This window comes from Chinchilla lanigera, unplaced genomic scaffold (genome assembly GCF_000276665.1).
Source record: "Chinchilla lanigera isolate Chin_1 unplaced genomic scaffold, ChiLan1.0 scaffold00122, whole genome shotgun sequence".
Taxonomy (NCBI): domain Eukaryota; kingdom Metazoa; phylum Chordata; class Mammalia; order Rodentia; family Chinchillidae; genus Chinchilla; species Chinchilla lanigera.
In genome coordinates this window covers 1125398-1138519 of record NW_004955523.1, presented here as the reverse complement: position 1 = coordinate 1138519, position 13122 = coordinate 1125398, and the positions used below count along the sequence as shown (strand labels likewise).

The window sequence follows — 13122 nt, the reverse complement described above, 5'->3', positions numbered from 1 at the left end:
AATGTCTAACTTCTGCAATTCTAAGAAAAAATAACCAGAACAAAATATACCAAATGTTCATAATAGCTGTCTTTAGATAATGAGATTATGGGTGATTTTTTCTCCTTTCTTTCAAAATTTTCCAAATTCTATAAATAACACTCTTACTTTTGTAATGAAAAAACCCAAAACCCTTTCTTTTCACTATAGTTTCTTTCAAAGAAAGACTTTTAAGATTTCATTAGTCTTTTAAAGAATTATCTTCATTGCTTTTTAAAATGATAGCAAGAAATACAGGTTCTTTATAAAATGTCAAACTCAGAAAGATAAGTGGGAAAGTCTTTCACTCTTTTTATTTTTATAGAAAATAAGAGAGTGAAAAATTTTGAGACAGTGTCTCACTATGTAGTTCAGACTAGCCTTGAACTCATGAAATCCTCCTGCCTCTGCCTCCTGAGTGCTGGGGTTAAAGGTGTGCATCACCATGTCTGGCTTTCACTCTCTTTTAACATTTTAACACATTTTTTAATCTTTTTTTTTTTTTTTGGTACCAGGAATCAAACTCTGGACCTTGTGCTTGCCAGGCAGGCACTTGTGCTGCTGAGCTATATCCCCAGCAACTCTCTTTTAAAAATTAAAAAAAAAAACAACTTTTTTAACCAGTGGGGATTGAACCAAGGGCCTTTGCACTGAGCTACATCCCTAGCAAAATATTTTTTAAAAATTTTTAAAAAAGTTTTTGAGACAGGGTCTTGCTAATTTGCCCAGGCTGGGCTCAAACTTGCCTCTCAGAGTGCTGGGATCACAGGCATGTGCCGCCTCACCAGGAGAAGCCACTTGTAACCTCGTCCCCTTCACAACTACTATGCTCTGAGACTGTAAAAATATTGCGGTTATATTCAGAGTCTAAAAGTGATTTAAAATTGACTGCAGAGGCTGAGGACTGGAGCGCACTGTTTACACAGCGCTCTACCTGCGTCTTGTCGCTGAAGGAAACCAGCCGGTCTCTAGGGCAGATTTGTTTTGTTTTCTGTTTTTGAGACAGGGTCTCAGCTTTGCAGTGCAGGCTGCCTCAGCCTCCTCGGTGCTGGGATTACAGGCCTGAGCCACGTCCCGGCTGGGGCGGACCTGGTGCTCCAGTGGCTGTGCTCCGCTGGTTAACAAGACGCCTAAGCCCCGAGGTGGTAACTAACAGGCAGGGCTGGCATTCAACTCCAAGGCCAAGAGGCCCAGCTAAACGCCGCAAGCCCCAGGGCCACTGCCACTGCGGTGGGTGGGGCTGGGGGCTGGGGGCCGGGGGCCGGCAGACTTGAGCTCCTGACTGGGACCAGGTGCCTCAGCAAGGAGTTCTGAGTTGGGTGATAAGGGCCAGAATCCTGACTGGGGAGGAGAAAATAATAAGCAGCCATTTGGGGGATGACGGGGAGGGCGTTTCACAGTGGTCACCAGGGGCGGGGCCCTGCGGGGGAGCAGTGGGGGCTGGGCGCTCCGGAGAGAATCTGCACCCAAAGGGTGAACCAGGCCGGAAAGCCGCAGAGAGAAGCTGCCACCAAAGGCTGCCTTGGGCCCTTCACCTCCCCCACTGCCAGGGCCGGACGGGCAGATGGGACTGATTGCTTTGGGATTATTTGAAGCCCTGGGCCCCAGGTGAGCTGGCGGGGCGGGGTAGGGGCACAGTGGGATCGGCAGGACTGAAGCCCCACCCTCTTGCCTGTGGGGCTCGGAATTAGGTGCCCTGGGATAGGGCCCCTGGCCCCGCACTGATGCCCTTCAGAGCCAGGCGCACTTTGGGACCCGGAGATGATCCCCGAGCCTGAGGGATGCTCTGGGGGGACACAGCCTTCGGAGAAAGTGGGGCCTTTCCGGCGGGAACTGGGCCTGCAGCAGATTGCGGGGGGCGGGAGGCAGAGAGTCACTTTTCTGCCTGCCCGGTTCTCCCTGTCCTGCAGGGTGGGGTGAGGAGAGCTGCCTCAGGCTGAAATGCATTTTAGGGTTCAGAGAGCCCCAAAGAGATGGGTATGGGGGCGTGTGTCAGTAATCCGAGCGCTCTAGGAGGCTGAGGCAGGAGGATCATGAGTTTAAGCACAGCCTGGCCAAGTTAGTGATTTAGTGAGACTGTTTCAAAATAAAAAATAATTTTAAAAGGGCTGGAGATGTAGCTCCATGGGAAGGAAGGCCCTGGGTTTATCCCCAGGCCTGAAAAAAAGAACAAAACAATCCACCAGAGCGCCGCAGTCTTTCTCTAACCAGTCATCTATGGCCAGTTTCTAGGGTTCAGCTTTTTTATCTCCCCCTCCCCAAACCTGGCCACACACTTCTCCCTTCGGCCTTTCTAAAACCCTCCCCTCCCCTCCCCCCAAACTGTTTGGAAATCTTTCCACTTTCTTTCAAGTTTTCGCTGGGCAGTTTGGGGTCTGTTTCAGAGCTGGGTCAGGGCACTTTAACACCCCCAGCTGGGGAGAGTGGATAAGACAATAGCTGCTATCACTTTACCATTGGAAGTGACCCCCGAATTTGCACTTCTTTCATCTTGGGACCAGAGCCCTGGAGGGTGGGCGATTTCCTGGGGGGAGTGGCTTAGGCTGCTTCCCCACCGGCCAGTTGGCTGTAGACTGTGGCCCGGTAGCCGTCCACGCTCAATGGCCCACCACAGACATGAGGCTGGCGCTGGGGTGAGAGGCGCTCCTCTGGGGACGCGCCCGGGGAAGGCCCTCCCCCGCAGGCCGGCGTAGATGTTCCCGGCTGGAAGGTGGACAGCATAGTGGACGCCCCCAGGGCTCTGGGCCGCCCTCGAGGTCAGTGAACGAGGAGGTTTTCTCTCAGGTGGAAAGGGCGAGTGCCTCGTGGCTCTTGCAGGCCTCAGGGAGTGGGGGACGACCTGGGAACCCCCAAAGGGACAGGTCTGGGAGCGCTCCCGCGAGGATGCTGTGTGTTCCCTTCCCGCAGTGAGACCAGGCTTTGTTCTGAGGGCCCTCCCCACCGCCCCTCCCCACCCATACAATGGTTGGGCCTCAGCGCCTGCCCAGGCTGCGGGAGCTTCCCAGGTGGGTCCCCTGTCCCCGGAGCCCCAGGCCGGCCAGCCCTCTCCTTTGCCACCTGGCATCCCCAGGGCGGTGGCCTGTGCTGCTTCTGCCTCACTTCCAGACACGTGGCTCAGAAGAGCAACTGAACTTGGAAGTCCTGGGGATCGCTTGACCTGGTGGCCTCAGGCCTACCCTGGTGACCCCAGGCGCACCCGCTCGCTGCCCTTGGGGTGGTGGGATCTCCCCTGGGAAGTCACGCCGGCCGACTACGGGTCAGCCCCAGGGGCCGCCCATGCCCGCTGGGCCTCCCGGCCACAGAGACCAAACCAAGATGGCTGGCAGCCCTCAGCCCTGGCGGGTGCAGAGCCAGTGCCCGGGGAGAGTCCCGGCCGACAGCTCTCGGCGGCCTGAGACTTGTGTGGCCCTCAGACCTGCTGGGTGTGGCTGACCACGGAGACTGCAGGGAGGGGGAGGAGGCCCAGGAGAGCCCGGCAGTGGGGAGGGAAGCTGGGGAGGGCCGGGAGCCCCGTGCCAGCCAGTCTCCTGCCCCTGTGCTCCTCCTGATCCCCGGCTCAGCCCTGCGAAAGTGCTGGGGACCGAGGCCAGAAGGGGGCTCCGAGACTGCCGTTGCAGCAAGGGAGACGGGGCGGGACCCGGCCTTGGGAAGCGGAGGCCGTGTTGTTCCTTCCTTCCCTGTCTCCAGAGTCCTTCCCGGGTGCTGAGACGCTGGCTGGATCCTCTCGGGGTGCCCTGACTTCCCTCCCCAACATCAAGTGGGGAGCAGGGCTCCTGTGTACTCCGAGGGGCCCTGCCTGGGGCGTCCTGCCTCCCCAGCGCCCGTCCAGGAGGTGTGGGTGAGGCCAGCATGCAAAGTCCGCAGATCAGCCTCCCTGTCCGCGCCTCGTGCCCCGCGTGCCCACCTGGCAGCAGCCCTGTCTGCTTTGCATCGCACCTCCAGGAAGGGCGCAGCACCTGAGCCGCATCAGCAATTGTCTGCTTAAGGCCGAGGCCTCCCCGCAGCCCTGCCCCTGCCACGCCGCCCGGCCTGGTGGTCAAGCCCTGGCTCGGGCTCGGCGGTGGGTGTAGACGCTGGGGAGCCGCTTTTGCCCAGCAAGTTTTGAGGAAGCCGAAGTGGGGCATTACCTGCTCACACCGCCGCTCACCTCTGTGGGGAAGAGGAAGGGGTAGGGTGGAGCCCGCCGGGAGTCAGGAGCGGCGGAGGGCAGAGGGGGACGAGCAGGGCGGGGAGGGGTGGGGCGTGTGCAGCAGGAAGTGGGATAACTGCACGCTGTGTTGGAAACGCTGAAGCCGCAGCATCAGTACAGGCAAGTCGGTTCTGCCTTCCTGGGCCTCGGTTTCCCTCTGAAATGACCAGCTTCCTCAGTGCCGAGAGCTCTCCAGGTGGGGAGAATCTGGGGTGATGGAATTACAGTGCTCAGGAGAGGACACTGGGGTTTTGCTCCTTTTTGGGGGGTTGGACACAGGGCCTCTACGTTGAGCTACATGCTCAGGTGCTTTTGTTTTTGAGATAGGGCTTTGCTAAGTGGCCTGGACTGGGCCTGACTTTGTGATCCTCTTGCCTCAGCCTCTCAGAGTGCAGGGTTACAGGTGTGCACCACCGTGGGCATCTGGTTTGTAGCTTTTAATAGCTGGGCGACTCCCGAACTTCCCTCTGCACAGGTATGGGGTAGGGACCTGCGTGAGGGCCGGGGTGGCGGATGTAGTTCGTGCACACGGAGGGGAGGGCCCCGCAGAAACACAGCTCCCTGAGAAGCCTGCAGTCCAAATGGTCACCCTCTCGAGCGCCCAGGCATTTGTAACCACCTGAAGGGGCGTCTCGTCCCCATGGAAAATGAGCTGCTTGAGTGGAAGGAGCTCGTCTTCGCTTACACAACTTGAATCTGTTGTTTTCTCCTGTTCCCCCACCCCACAGGACTTTTGTTGAATTACCTGAGCTCAATGCAATAGGGAGTAGTCAGTAAATGGTAGTTGTTTTCCTGATTTTATTTCTGGGTTTTTGGCAGAGCACGCATATGTAGCTGGGATAACAGTGTTTAACAAGTGACATCGTGTAAGACAAACAGAAAAAGTACATCCTGTTTATCGGGATGACTGTCAGAATGAAAAGTGCTTTGTGTGACGTTTGTTCGAGATTTAATTTTTTTTTGAGATTTAATTTTTTTATTGCATATGTAAAGGGTTCTCTTTCCTAAGGACTGATAAAAAATCTTATCTCCCGAATCCAAAGAAAAGTAATAAATTTTTTGTTACTGTTGCTTTTTTATTTTTTTCCTGTCTTTTTGAGACAGTTTCACTGTGCTGTTCAGGCTGACCTTGAACTCACTTTGCAGCCCAGGCTGGCCTCCAACTTCCAGTGAATCTCCTGCCTCAGCCTCAAGTGCTGGGATTGGATTATAGGCAAGTGCCACCATGCCCAGAAAGTGTCTTTTTTGGGGGGGTGTGAGACAGCGCCCCACTCTGTAGTCCAGTCTGGTCTTGAACTCACTATGTAGCCCACCTGGCCTCAAACTCACAGCAACCCTCCTGCGCTGGCTTCCCGAGTGCTGGGATTACAGGTGTGCGCCATCACACTTGGCGAGACAAGTTTTTTTAAAAAAAGTAAAGTGCATAACAGATGAACAGAAAAACCCAAATCCAGGTAAAATAATATAGTACAAGGAGAAATTTGGTGAAAAGTTATACCAAATTTATCGTTTTTTTTATTTTTTCTTTGAGACAGGGCCTAGCTATGTAGCCCAGGCTGGCACTTTTGACAATCCTTCTGCCTTAGCCTCTCAGGTGCTAGGATTACAGGCATGCATCACCACGCCCCAGTGGATTTGTTACTATAATAGACATTTTAAGGAGATCTACAGCTGAGAAACTTTATCCAAAGGTGATTCTGATTACCAGTGTTTTAAAAATGCCTGTAATCCCAGCACTCGGAAGACAGAGGCAGGAAGAGTGACTCAAGTTCAAAGCCAGACTGAACTACATAGCAAGACCCTGCCTCAAAAACAAACAAACAAAAAAACAACTTGCCTCTATGATTATCAAGTATAATTCTGAGAAGTATTTCCTTGGTGCTTTTCAGGGTTTTTTTTACTGAATCACAATACAGTCAAAAATTGTGTGAGGGGAGTGTTGGGATTCGAACCCCGAATTGTGCATATGCTAGCCAGCTGCTCCTCTCTTTTGAATTTTTGAGGTAGGCTCTAGCTGTGTGGCCTTGCCTAGCCTGGCCTTAGGCTTGTGAGCCCCTGCTTTAGCCTCCTGAGTGCCGGGATACAGGGCTGTGCCACCATGCCCAGCCCAGACACATCCTTTTAAGTGTACAGTGGATGAGCTGAAAAATGCAAACACTAAATACAGTGTTTACACGTAAGGCTAATCGAAAGAAACATACAGACGTTCCTCCTAACAAGGAGGCCGTTAATGAACTGGCTGCTAAGTGAGGAGCTGCTTCTAGGATGTACAGTGCCCAGAACAAAGCAATGGCACCTTGATGACTCCGCTTTCATTTGCGTAACTCCTAGAGGCAGTGCCGTACTGTGTAACAGCACAAAACGGCAGTACTGCGCTGCACAGTACTCTCAGGCAGGGACCGGACGGTAGAAGCAGCCACCGCGGGCCGCTCCGCCGCGCACGGTCCTGCCTCTGCGTCTCAGTCGTGAACCCGAATTCGGGTCCTGAGTCCAAACAGCCCTCAACGGGCAGGTCGTGAAACGAGGACTATCTGTGCTGGAGTCTGAGAAGAGAGACCTGGGGAACCGGATCGGGCAGTGGTGGCCGCTCGGGTGTAAAAGCAGTGCCAGAGAGGAAGGCCACTGCGTCGCAGCTGGGCCCTGGAAGAGGGTGATTAGTTTGTGTTGAAGGGGCCGAGGGCTGACACCGAGAGATAATGCCCGGCAGCTGAGGGAACATTTGGTTTCAGCTACTGATCTGTGGGGCTTTGGGAAGGCTAGGCCCTCAGTCGCCTCGGTTTCTGCCCTGTGAGTTGGAGACAGTGGTAGGTCCCGTTCGAGTCCTGCTGTCGGGGTTAGGGCCGTGCACGGCCAGGAGGAGACGTGGCTGAATCCGGGTTGTCAGACTGGCGGGCCCTGCGGTGGGCTTGCTGCCCTTCCGAAGAGACTGTCTTCATTCCAGGACATTTTTGGTTTCAAGATCTCTTTCTGCTCTTAAAATCTGAGGACTTTGAAAAGCTTTTGTTTTGCTTGTCAGTGTATTTTCTATTCGAAATTAAAACTGAGGGACAAGGCATGTTGTTTTTTTTTTTGGATTTTGGTTTTTTTCCAGTGCCTGGAGTCGAACTCGCAACTTTGCGCTTGCCAGGCAGGCGCTGTGCCGCTGAGCTAAATCCCCAGCCCCTAAGGCATGTTGCTTGGTAGCTCACCTGCCTGGCAATTGTGAGGTCCTGGATTTGGGTCTCAGTCCCCACCCCAGCGAAAAAGACTGGGAGAATTTTAAACCACTACCTTATTTAAAAATAAGTAGTAACAAATAATCATTGTTATAAAAATAACTCTTCTAGAATGCAAAAAAGTAGTGGGAATTCACTATTTCACATTTTTTTCAAGTATCTCTATGCTCAATCTGTTTTGATAACATAGTTTTGGTGGAAATAAATGAAGAAAATTCAATCTTACCCACATTTGTAGCTGGAAGGAGGAAGGGTGTTCTGATGGCTTTTTCCATGGATTTGAAAGCATCTCTGTACATATTTTGTTCTCTGCCATGTTAAAATCTATTGGTCTCTACAATACTTCGGATCTTTTACAAAGTGCATGATGTTTTGTTTTCTGTTTTTGAGACAGGGTCTCACTATGCAGTTCAGGACGGCCTTGAGCTCACTTTGTAGCCCAGGCTGGCCTCAACTCAGTGATCCACCTGCCTCAGCCTCCTGAGTGCTGGAGTTACAGGTGTGCACCACTACACCTGGCCAAGGTACATGATTTTGTAATGTTACTGCTTGCTTATTTAAGAAATACTGTTCATTGCGTGATACAGCTCTTTAATGGAAATACTGACAATTTCATGATACAGTATAAAAATAACAGTAAGTGTCACCACTGATCTTGTTAGAAAAGTCTTTAGGTATTGGAAAGCTGTCAAGCTTATTGTAGTAGACGCAGATTTTCTAAAAATTGATTTATTTTGTGTGTGTGTGTGTGTGCGCGTTGGGAAGGTGTCTTGCTATGTAACCCAGGTTGCCCCTGGACTGACCCCAGTGCTCCTCCTGCCTCAGCCTCTCAGGTATCTAGGATTACTGCTGTGCACCACTATGCCTGGCTTCAAAATTCAAATTTTGAAAGTAAGGCTCAGAATCTTTCCTTGAAATGGCAAGCTTCCTTCATTCTTTTTCTTCCCCTGAAAACAAGTGGCAAAGCTTTATTTGAAAAATAAAAGCTTTATTTGAAAATTAAAAATAAAAGAAACTGGCTGTGCAGGGGGAGGTGGGCCAGGTAGAAGACAGAAGAACCCTGGGGAAGGCGGGGTGGCCGCTTCCTTCTTCTGTGAGGAAACGTCTGCCAAGCACGTCTGAGTCTACATGCCTAAGTCTGCCAGTCTTTAAAAGTGGAAAGGAAAAAAGCAAAAATGGTGCTGCATGCTCTGACCACGCTAATTCACCACAAAACTCAAACACTGGCCAGCTGAGATGTCCTTACGCTCAGCAGGCAGCAGAAGTGCTCTAGGACTGTTCTCCTTGCGGTCACCTCGATCTCGAAAAGATGTGCATTAAGGGTTGTGGATGGATAAGGCGCATCTTCGCTGCTTTACTGGAGGACGTGTTTGCAGCTTGAAGCACACAGTAGAGAAGAGTATAATGATTTGTAGCACAGTTTGATGTCCTTGCCTTGATTCATGCATTTGGGAATATGGTGGAAAAGGGCAGAGAGTAGCTTCCGATTATGCAAATAGTTTAACCTTCAGGCTGTCAGAATACTTTAATACTTTGACAATCGCTAGTTTGGCCATATGTGATTGTAATTTTGTTTTCCCTGTGGTAGTAGGGATTGAACTCTGGGCCTGTGCATACAGCTACCTCCCCAGCCATTTTTAAAAAATTTTGAGAGCGTTTCATTCAGCCCCTAAGTCAGCCGGTATGGGTTTGAATTTGTGATCCTCTACTTCAGCCTCCGGGAACAGTAGAGTACTGGGGTGACAGGGGTGTGCCACAATGCCCCATTCTTTTTTTTTTTAGAGAGAGAGTCTTGCCAGGTACTCACAACGTAGCCCAGGCTGGCCTTGAATTTGCAGTGATTTTCCTGCCTCAGCCTCCTGAGTGCTGGGATTACAGTGTTCCACTATGCCCAGCCTTCCCATTCTAAGTTTTCAGTAAGTACAGAGAGGCACAGCTTTTATATCTAAGTGTAAGAATGCACACGTGTGTATATTTCTGAACCTCCCTCTGTTGACTGTAGCTCAGTTATACACGCAACAACTCTGTAAGGCAGATTATCACTGCCCCTGTTTTACAGGAAAGATAGCTGGGTAGTAGGTTGAGCGGCTTGTCTAAGGTGGCCAAGCTGGCAGCAGAGCCAAGATTCCAAGTTGGGTCCCGGAGACCACACTCCTCCCTAGTACCACCGAGCGGCTGATCAAGCCCAAGGGGGCCGTTGGCTGTCCTCTGCTCTGTGGGATGGGACCAGCTGGAGGGCGCCTGTAGGGAGAAGGTGCGGGAGTGCGTCGGGCACCCGTCCTGACCTCTGCCCTCTGTCCCTCGCCCTGCAGGATGACTTCTCGGGACCAGCTGGTGGAGCAGGTGCTGAGGGAGCTGCAGGAGGCCGTGGAGTCCGAGGGCCTGGAGGGTCTCGTCAGCGCCGCGCTGGAGGCCAAGCAGGTCCTGTGTTCCTTCGCCCTCCCCACCTGCCGCAAGGGGGGCCCCGGGGCCCAGGTGCTGGAGGTGGACTCGGTGGCCTTGAGCCTGTACCCCGAGGACGCTCCGCGGAACATGCTGCCGCTGGTGTGCCCGGGCGGGGGCAGCCTGCTGTTCGAGGCGGCCAGCCTGCTGCTGTGGGGGGACGCGGGGCTCAGCCTGGAGCTGCGGGCGCGCACCGTGGTGGAGATGCTGCTGCACAGGCACTACTACCTGCAGGGCATGATCGACTCCAAGGTGATGCTGCAGGCCGTGCGCTACTCCCTGTGCTCCGAAGAGTCCCCCGAGATGACCAGCCTGCCGCCGGCCACGCTGGAGGCCATCTTCGACGCGGACGTCAAGGCCACCTGCTTCCCTAGCAGCTTCTCCAACGTGTGGCACCTGTACGCCCTGGCCTCCGTGCTGCAGCGCAACATCTACTCCATCTACCCCATGCGCAACCTCAAGATCCGCCCCTACTTCAACCGCGTCATCCGGCCCCGGCGCTGCGACCACGTGCCCTGCACGCTGCACATCATGTGGGCCGGCCAGCCGCTGTCCAGCCACCTCTTCCGCCACCAGTACTTCGCCCCGGTGGTGGGCCTGGAGGAGGTGGAGGCCGACGACGCGCCCAGCCTGGCCCCGGCGCCTCCAGCCCTCGCGCCGCTGCCCCCGCCCGCGAAGGCCCTGGAGCGGCTCAGCCGGGAGCCCGGCCTCAGCTACTCCCACCTGTGCGAGCGCCACAGCGTCACCAAGAGCACCTTCTACCGCTGGCGGCGGCAGTCCCAGGAGCACCGGCAGAAGGCGGCCGCCCGCTTCTCGGCCAAGCACTTCCTGCAGGACAGCTTCCACCGAGGGGGCGTCGTGCCACTGCAGCAGTTCCTCCAGAGGTTCCCCGAGATCTCTCGCTCCACCTACTACGCCTGGAAGCACGAGCTGCTGGGCTCCGGGGCCTGCCCGGCCCCCACGGAGGCGCTGGCCCCGGAGCCGGGGAAGCTGCCGGGAGAGCAGGCTGCCCGCGACGGGCTGGGCCTCTCCCCGCGGGCGCCCGCCAACCCCGGAATGGTCCTGATGCAGCGCGCCAAGCTGTACCTGGAGCACTGCATCTCCCTGAACACGCTGGTGCCCTATCGCTGCTTCAAGCGCAGGTTCCCCGGCATCTCCAGGTCCACCTACTACAACTGGCGGCGGAAGGCCCTCCGGAGGAACCCCGGCTTCAAGCCGCCCCCGGCCGGCGCGGCTGCTGGGGCTCCCCGGCCAGTGCCCGCCGCGGAAGTGGTCCTGCTCCCTCCGAAGGGCGGGCTGGAGGCGCGGGCGGGGGAAGCCGCAGGCGGTGGGCTCCCCACGCCCGCAGAGGTCCTGCCGCGGCGCGTGCCGCTGTCTCGCTGGCAGAGGCGCCTGCGCAGGGCCGCCCGCAAGCAGGTGCTGAGCGGCCACCTGCCCTTCTGCCGCTTCCGCCTCCGCTACCCCAGCCTCTCACCCTCCACCTTTTGGGCCTGGAAGAGCCTCGCCTGGGGCTGGCCCAGAGGCCTGTCCAAACTCCGGAGGCCGTCCCCCGCCTCAGGCCAGCGGGCGCAGGAGGCCGGGGAGGAGGAGGCCGGCGAGGAGGAGGCCGGCAGGATCGCCACAGCTGTGACGGCCCCACCTGCAGGGGCCCTCCCGCTGGGGGCTTCTTCGGGAGATGGCCCTACCAGGGCCCAGGGAGGGCCTTCCAGAGCGGGGACCCTGCCGGAGGGGGCCGCCGCGCAGGGCCAGCCCCACGGTGGGGCCCTGTCAAGCCACCCTGTGGTGGCGGCCGCGGGCGGGAGGGATGGCCGGGTGCTGGTGATGGACGTGCTCACCACCACGAAGTTCAAGGCCCAGGCCAAGCTGTTCCTGCAGAAGCGCTTCCAGTCCCAGAGCTTCCCCTCCTACAAGGAGTTCAGCGCCCTCTTCCCGCTCACCGCCCGCTCCACCTACTACATGTGGAAGCGGGCGCTCTACGAAGGCCTCACCCTGGTGGACGGCTGACGGGGCAGCGCCAAGGGGCGGAGAGGAAGGGGACCGCAGCCAGGGGGCCAGGGGCCTGCACTGTCCCCTGGCTTGGCCGGGTGCCGTCTGCTCCGGTTCCACGGCGTCTACGCTGGCCCGAGGGCGTATCTGTGTTATTTCCTGGCTCCAGGGTGGAGTGAGCCAGAAACCAGCCATCTGGTCTTCTGTTGAAAGCTGCACCAGCGCAGCTGTTCTGTTGGGTTGTTGGCTGGTCACATTTTTGTTGTTGAGTTTTAGTTTTTGTGTTGATTTAAGTGGGTCAACTGGGCCTCCTCGCTGGTGCTGGAAGCTATGTGTGTGTGTTGGGGGAGGTTGGTTAGCGGAAGCGACTTCCAGCTTTCTCGGGAATAAGAGAAGGCGGAGTATAGCGTGAGTTTCTGTCCTGTGGGGCAGATACGTCTTCATGTCTCCGGGTCGGCACCCGCTTCCCCCAAAGGAACGTGAGAATCGGAAGCGCGTTCCGTCCTGGTGTCTGCCTTGCGTCCCCAGCGGAGGAGCTGCCAGCCTCGGCAGGAGTGGCAGCCGGGATGCACAGAAAGAGCCAGGCAGGCCTCCAAGGCAAGGCCGGACCGAGGACGCCCGAAGTTACGGAGGGGCCGGCCTGTGCCCTACAGGGAGCCTGGACGGGCGGAAGGAAGACCTGACCCATCGCTGGGGCTGCCCACGGGCCTCTGCTAGCTGCCGGCCATGGGCACCCTGCCTTTCTGTTGAGCCCCCTCAAAGCCTGAGCCACTTCTTCAGTGAGGGGCCCCTGGGGGACAGACGGGTGGGGGACTGAATTTGCATGACCCACGGGTAAAGTTGGAGAACCCAAGAAATAAAGTGATGCGGTGCCCGTAGCCCTTGGTCTCCGGTGTGTGTTCATCTTGCTCTTCGGCTTCATGGGCTGGAGCGACCCTTTCTGCCTCTGGAGGGGACAGGTGCAGGGCCTTGGTGGATGGAGGAGGCTACTTTGGAGGCTCCGCCTTGAACTGGATCCGGAAGCAACAGCCAGGGCGCTTTCAGCCAGGGGTGGGCTTGGCCACCTGGAAAGACTTCGCTCCTCCCACTAGCGGGGAGGCCTTGTCTCCCCGGGGCACTCCAGGCCAGGCCAGCAGGAGTGCGGAGTCTGTGGCGGCTCTACTTGCTCCTCACCGTGTGCTCTGCAGACCGGGCCGGTCACAGACGGACGCGAACCTGTGTGCTCAGTTCTCAGGGCCCTCCGTCTGTGGGGCTGGACTCAAAGATAAGCCT

General features: G+C 56.1%; 1 protein-coding gene across 1 annotated transcript; it reads left to right on the top strand.

Annotated features, from left to right (window-relative positions):
- The first annotated feature begins 1528 nt into the window (after positions 1-1528).
- On the top strand, positions 1529-12720 carry Vrtn (vertebrae development associated). Its single transcript, XM_005409396.1, has 2 exons — positions 1529-1626; positions 9735-12720. The coding sequence occupies exons 1-2, from the start codon at positions 1583-1585 to the stop codon at positions 11866-11868; spliced, it is 2178 nt and encodes a 725-aa protein (XP_005409453.1). The 5' UTR covers positions 1529-1582; the 3' UTR covers positions 11869-12720.
- The last annotated feature ends 402 nt before the right edge of the window (positions 12721-13122 follow it).

What these genes read in the sequence shown, in the direction of transcription:
- Vrtn (XM_005409396.1), top strand. Translation starts at nt 1,583, where the DNA reads ATGGGACTGATTGCTTTGGGATTATTTGAAGCCCTGGGCCCCAG. An exon ending in TTTGAAGCCCTGGGCCCCAG is followed by an intron (nt 1,627 to 9,734) that starts GTGAGCTGGCGG and finishes CTCGCCCTGCAG; the next exon opens with GATGACTTCTCGGGACCAGC.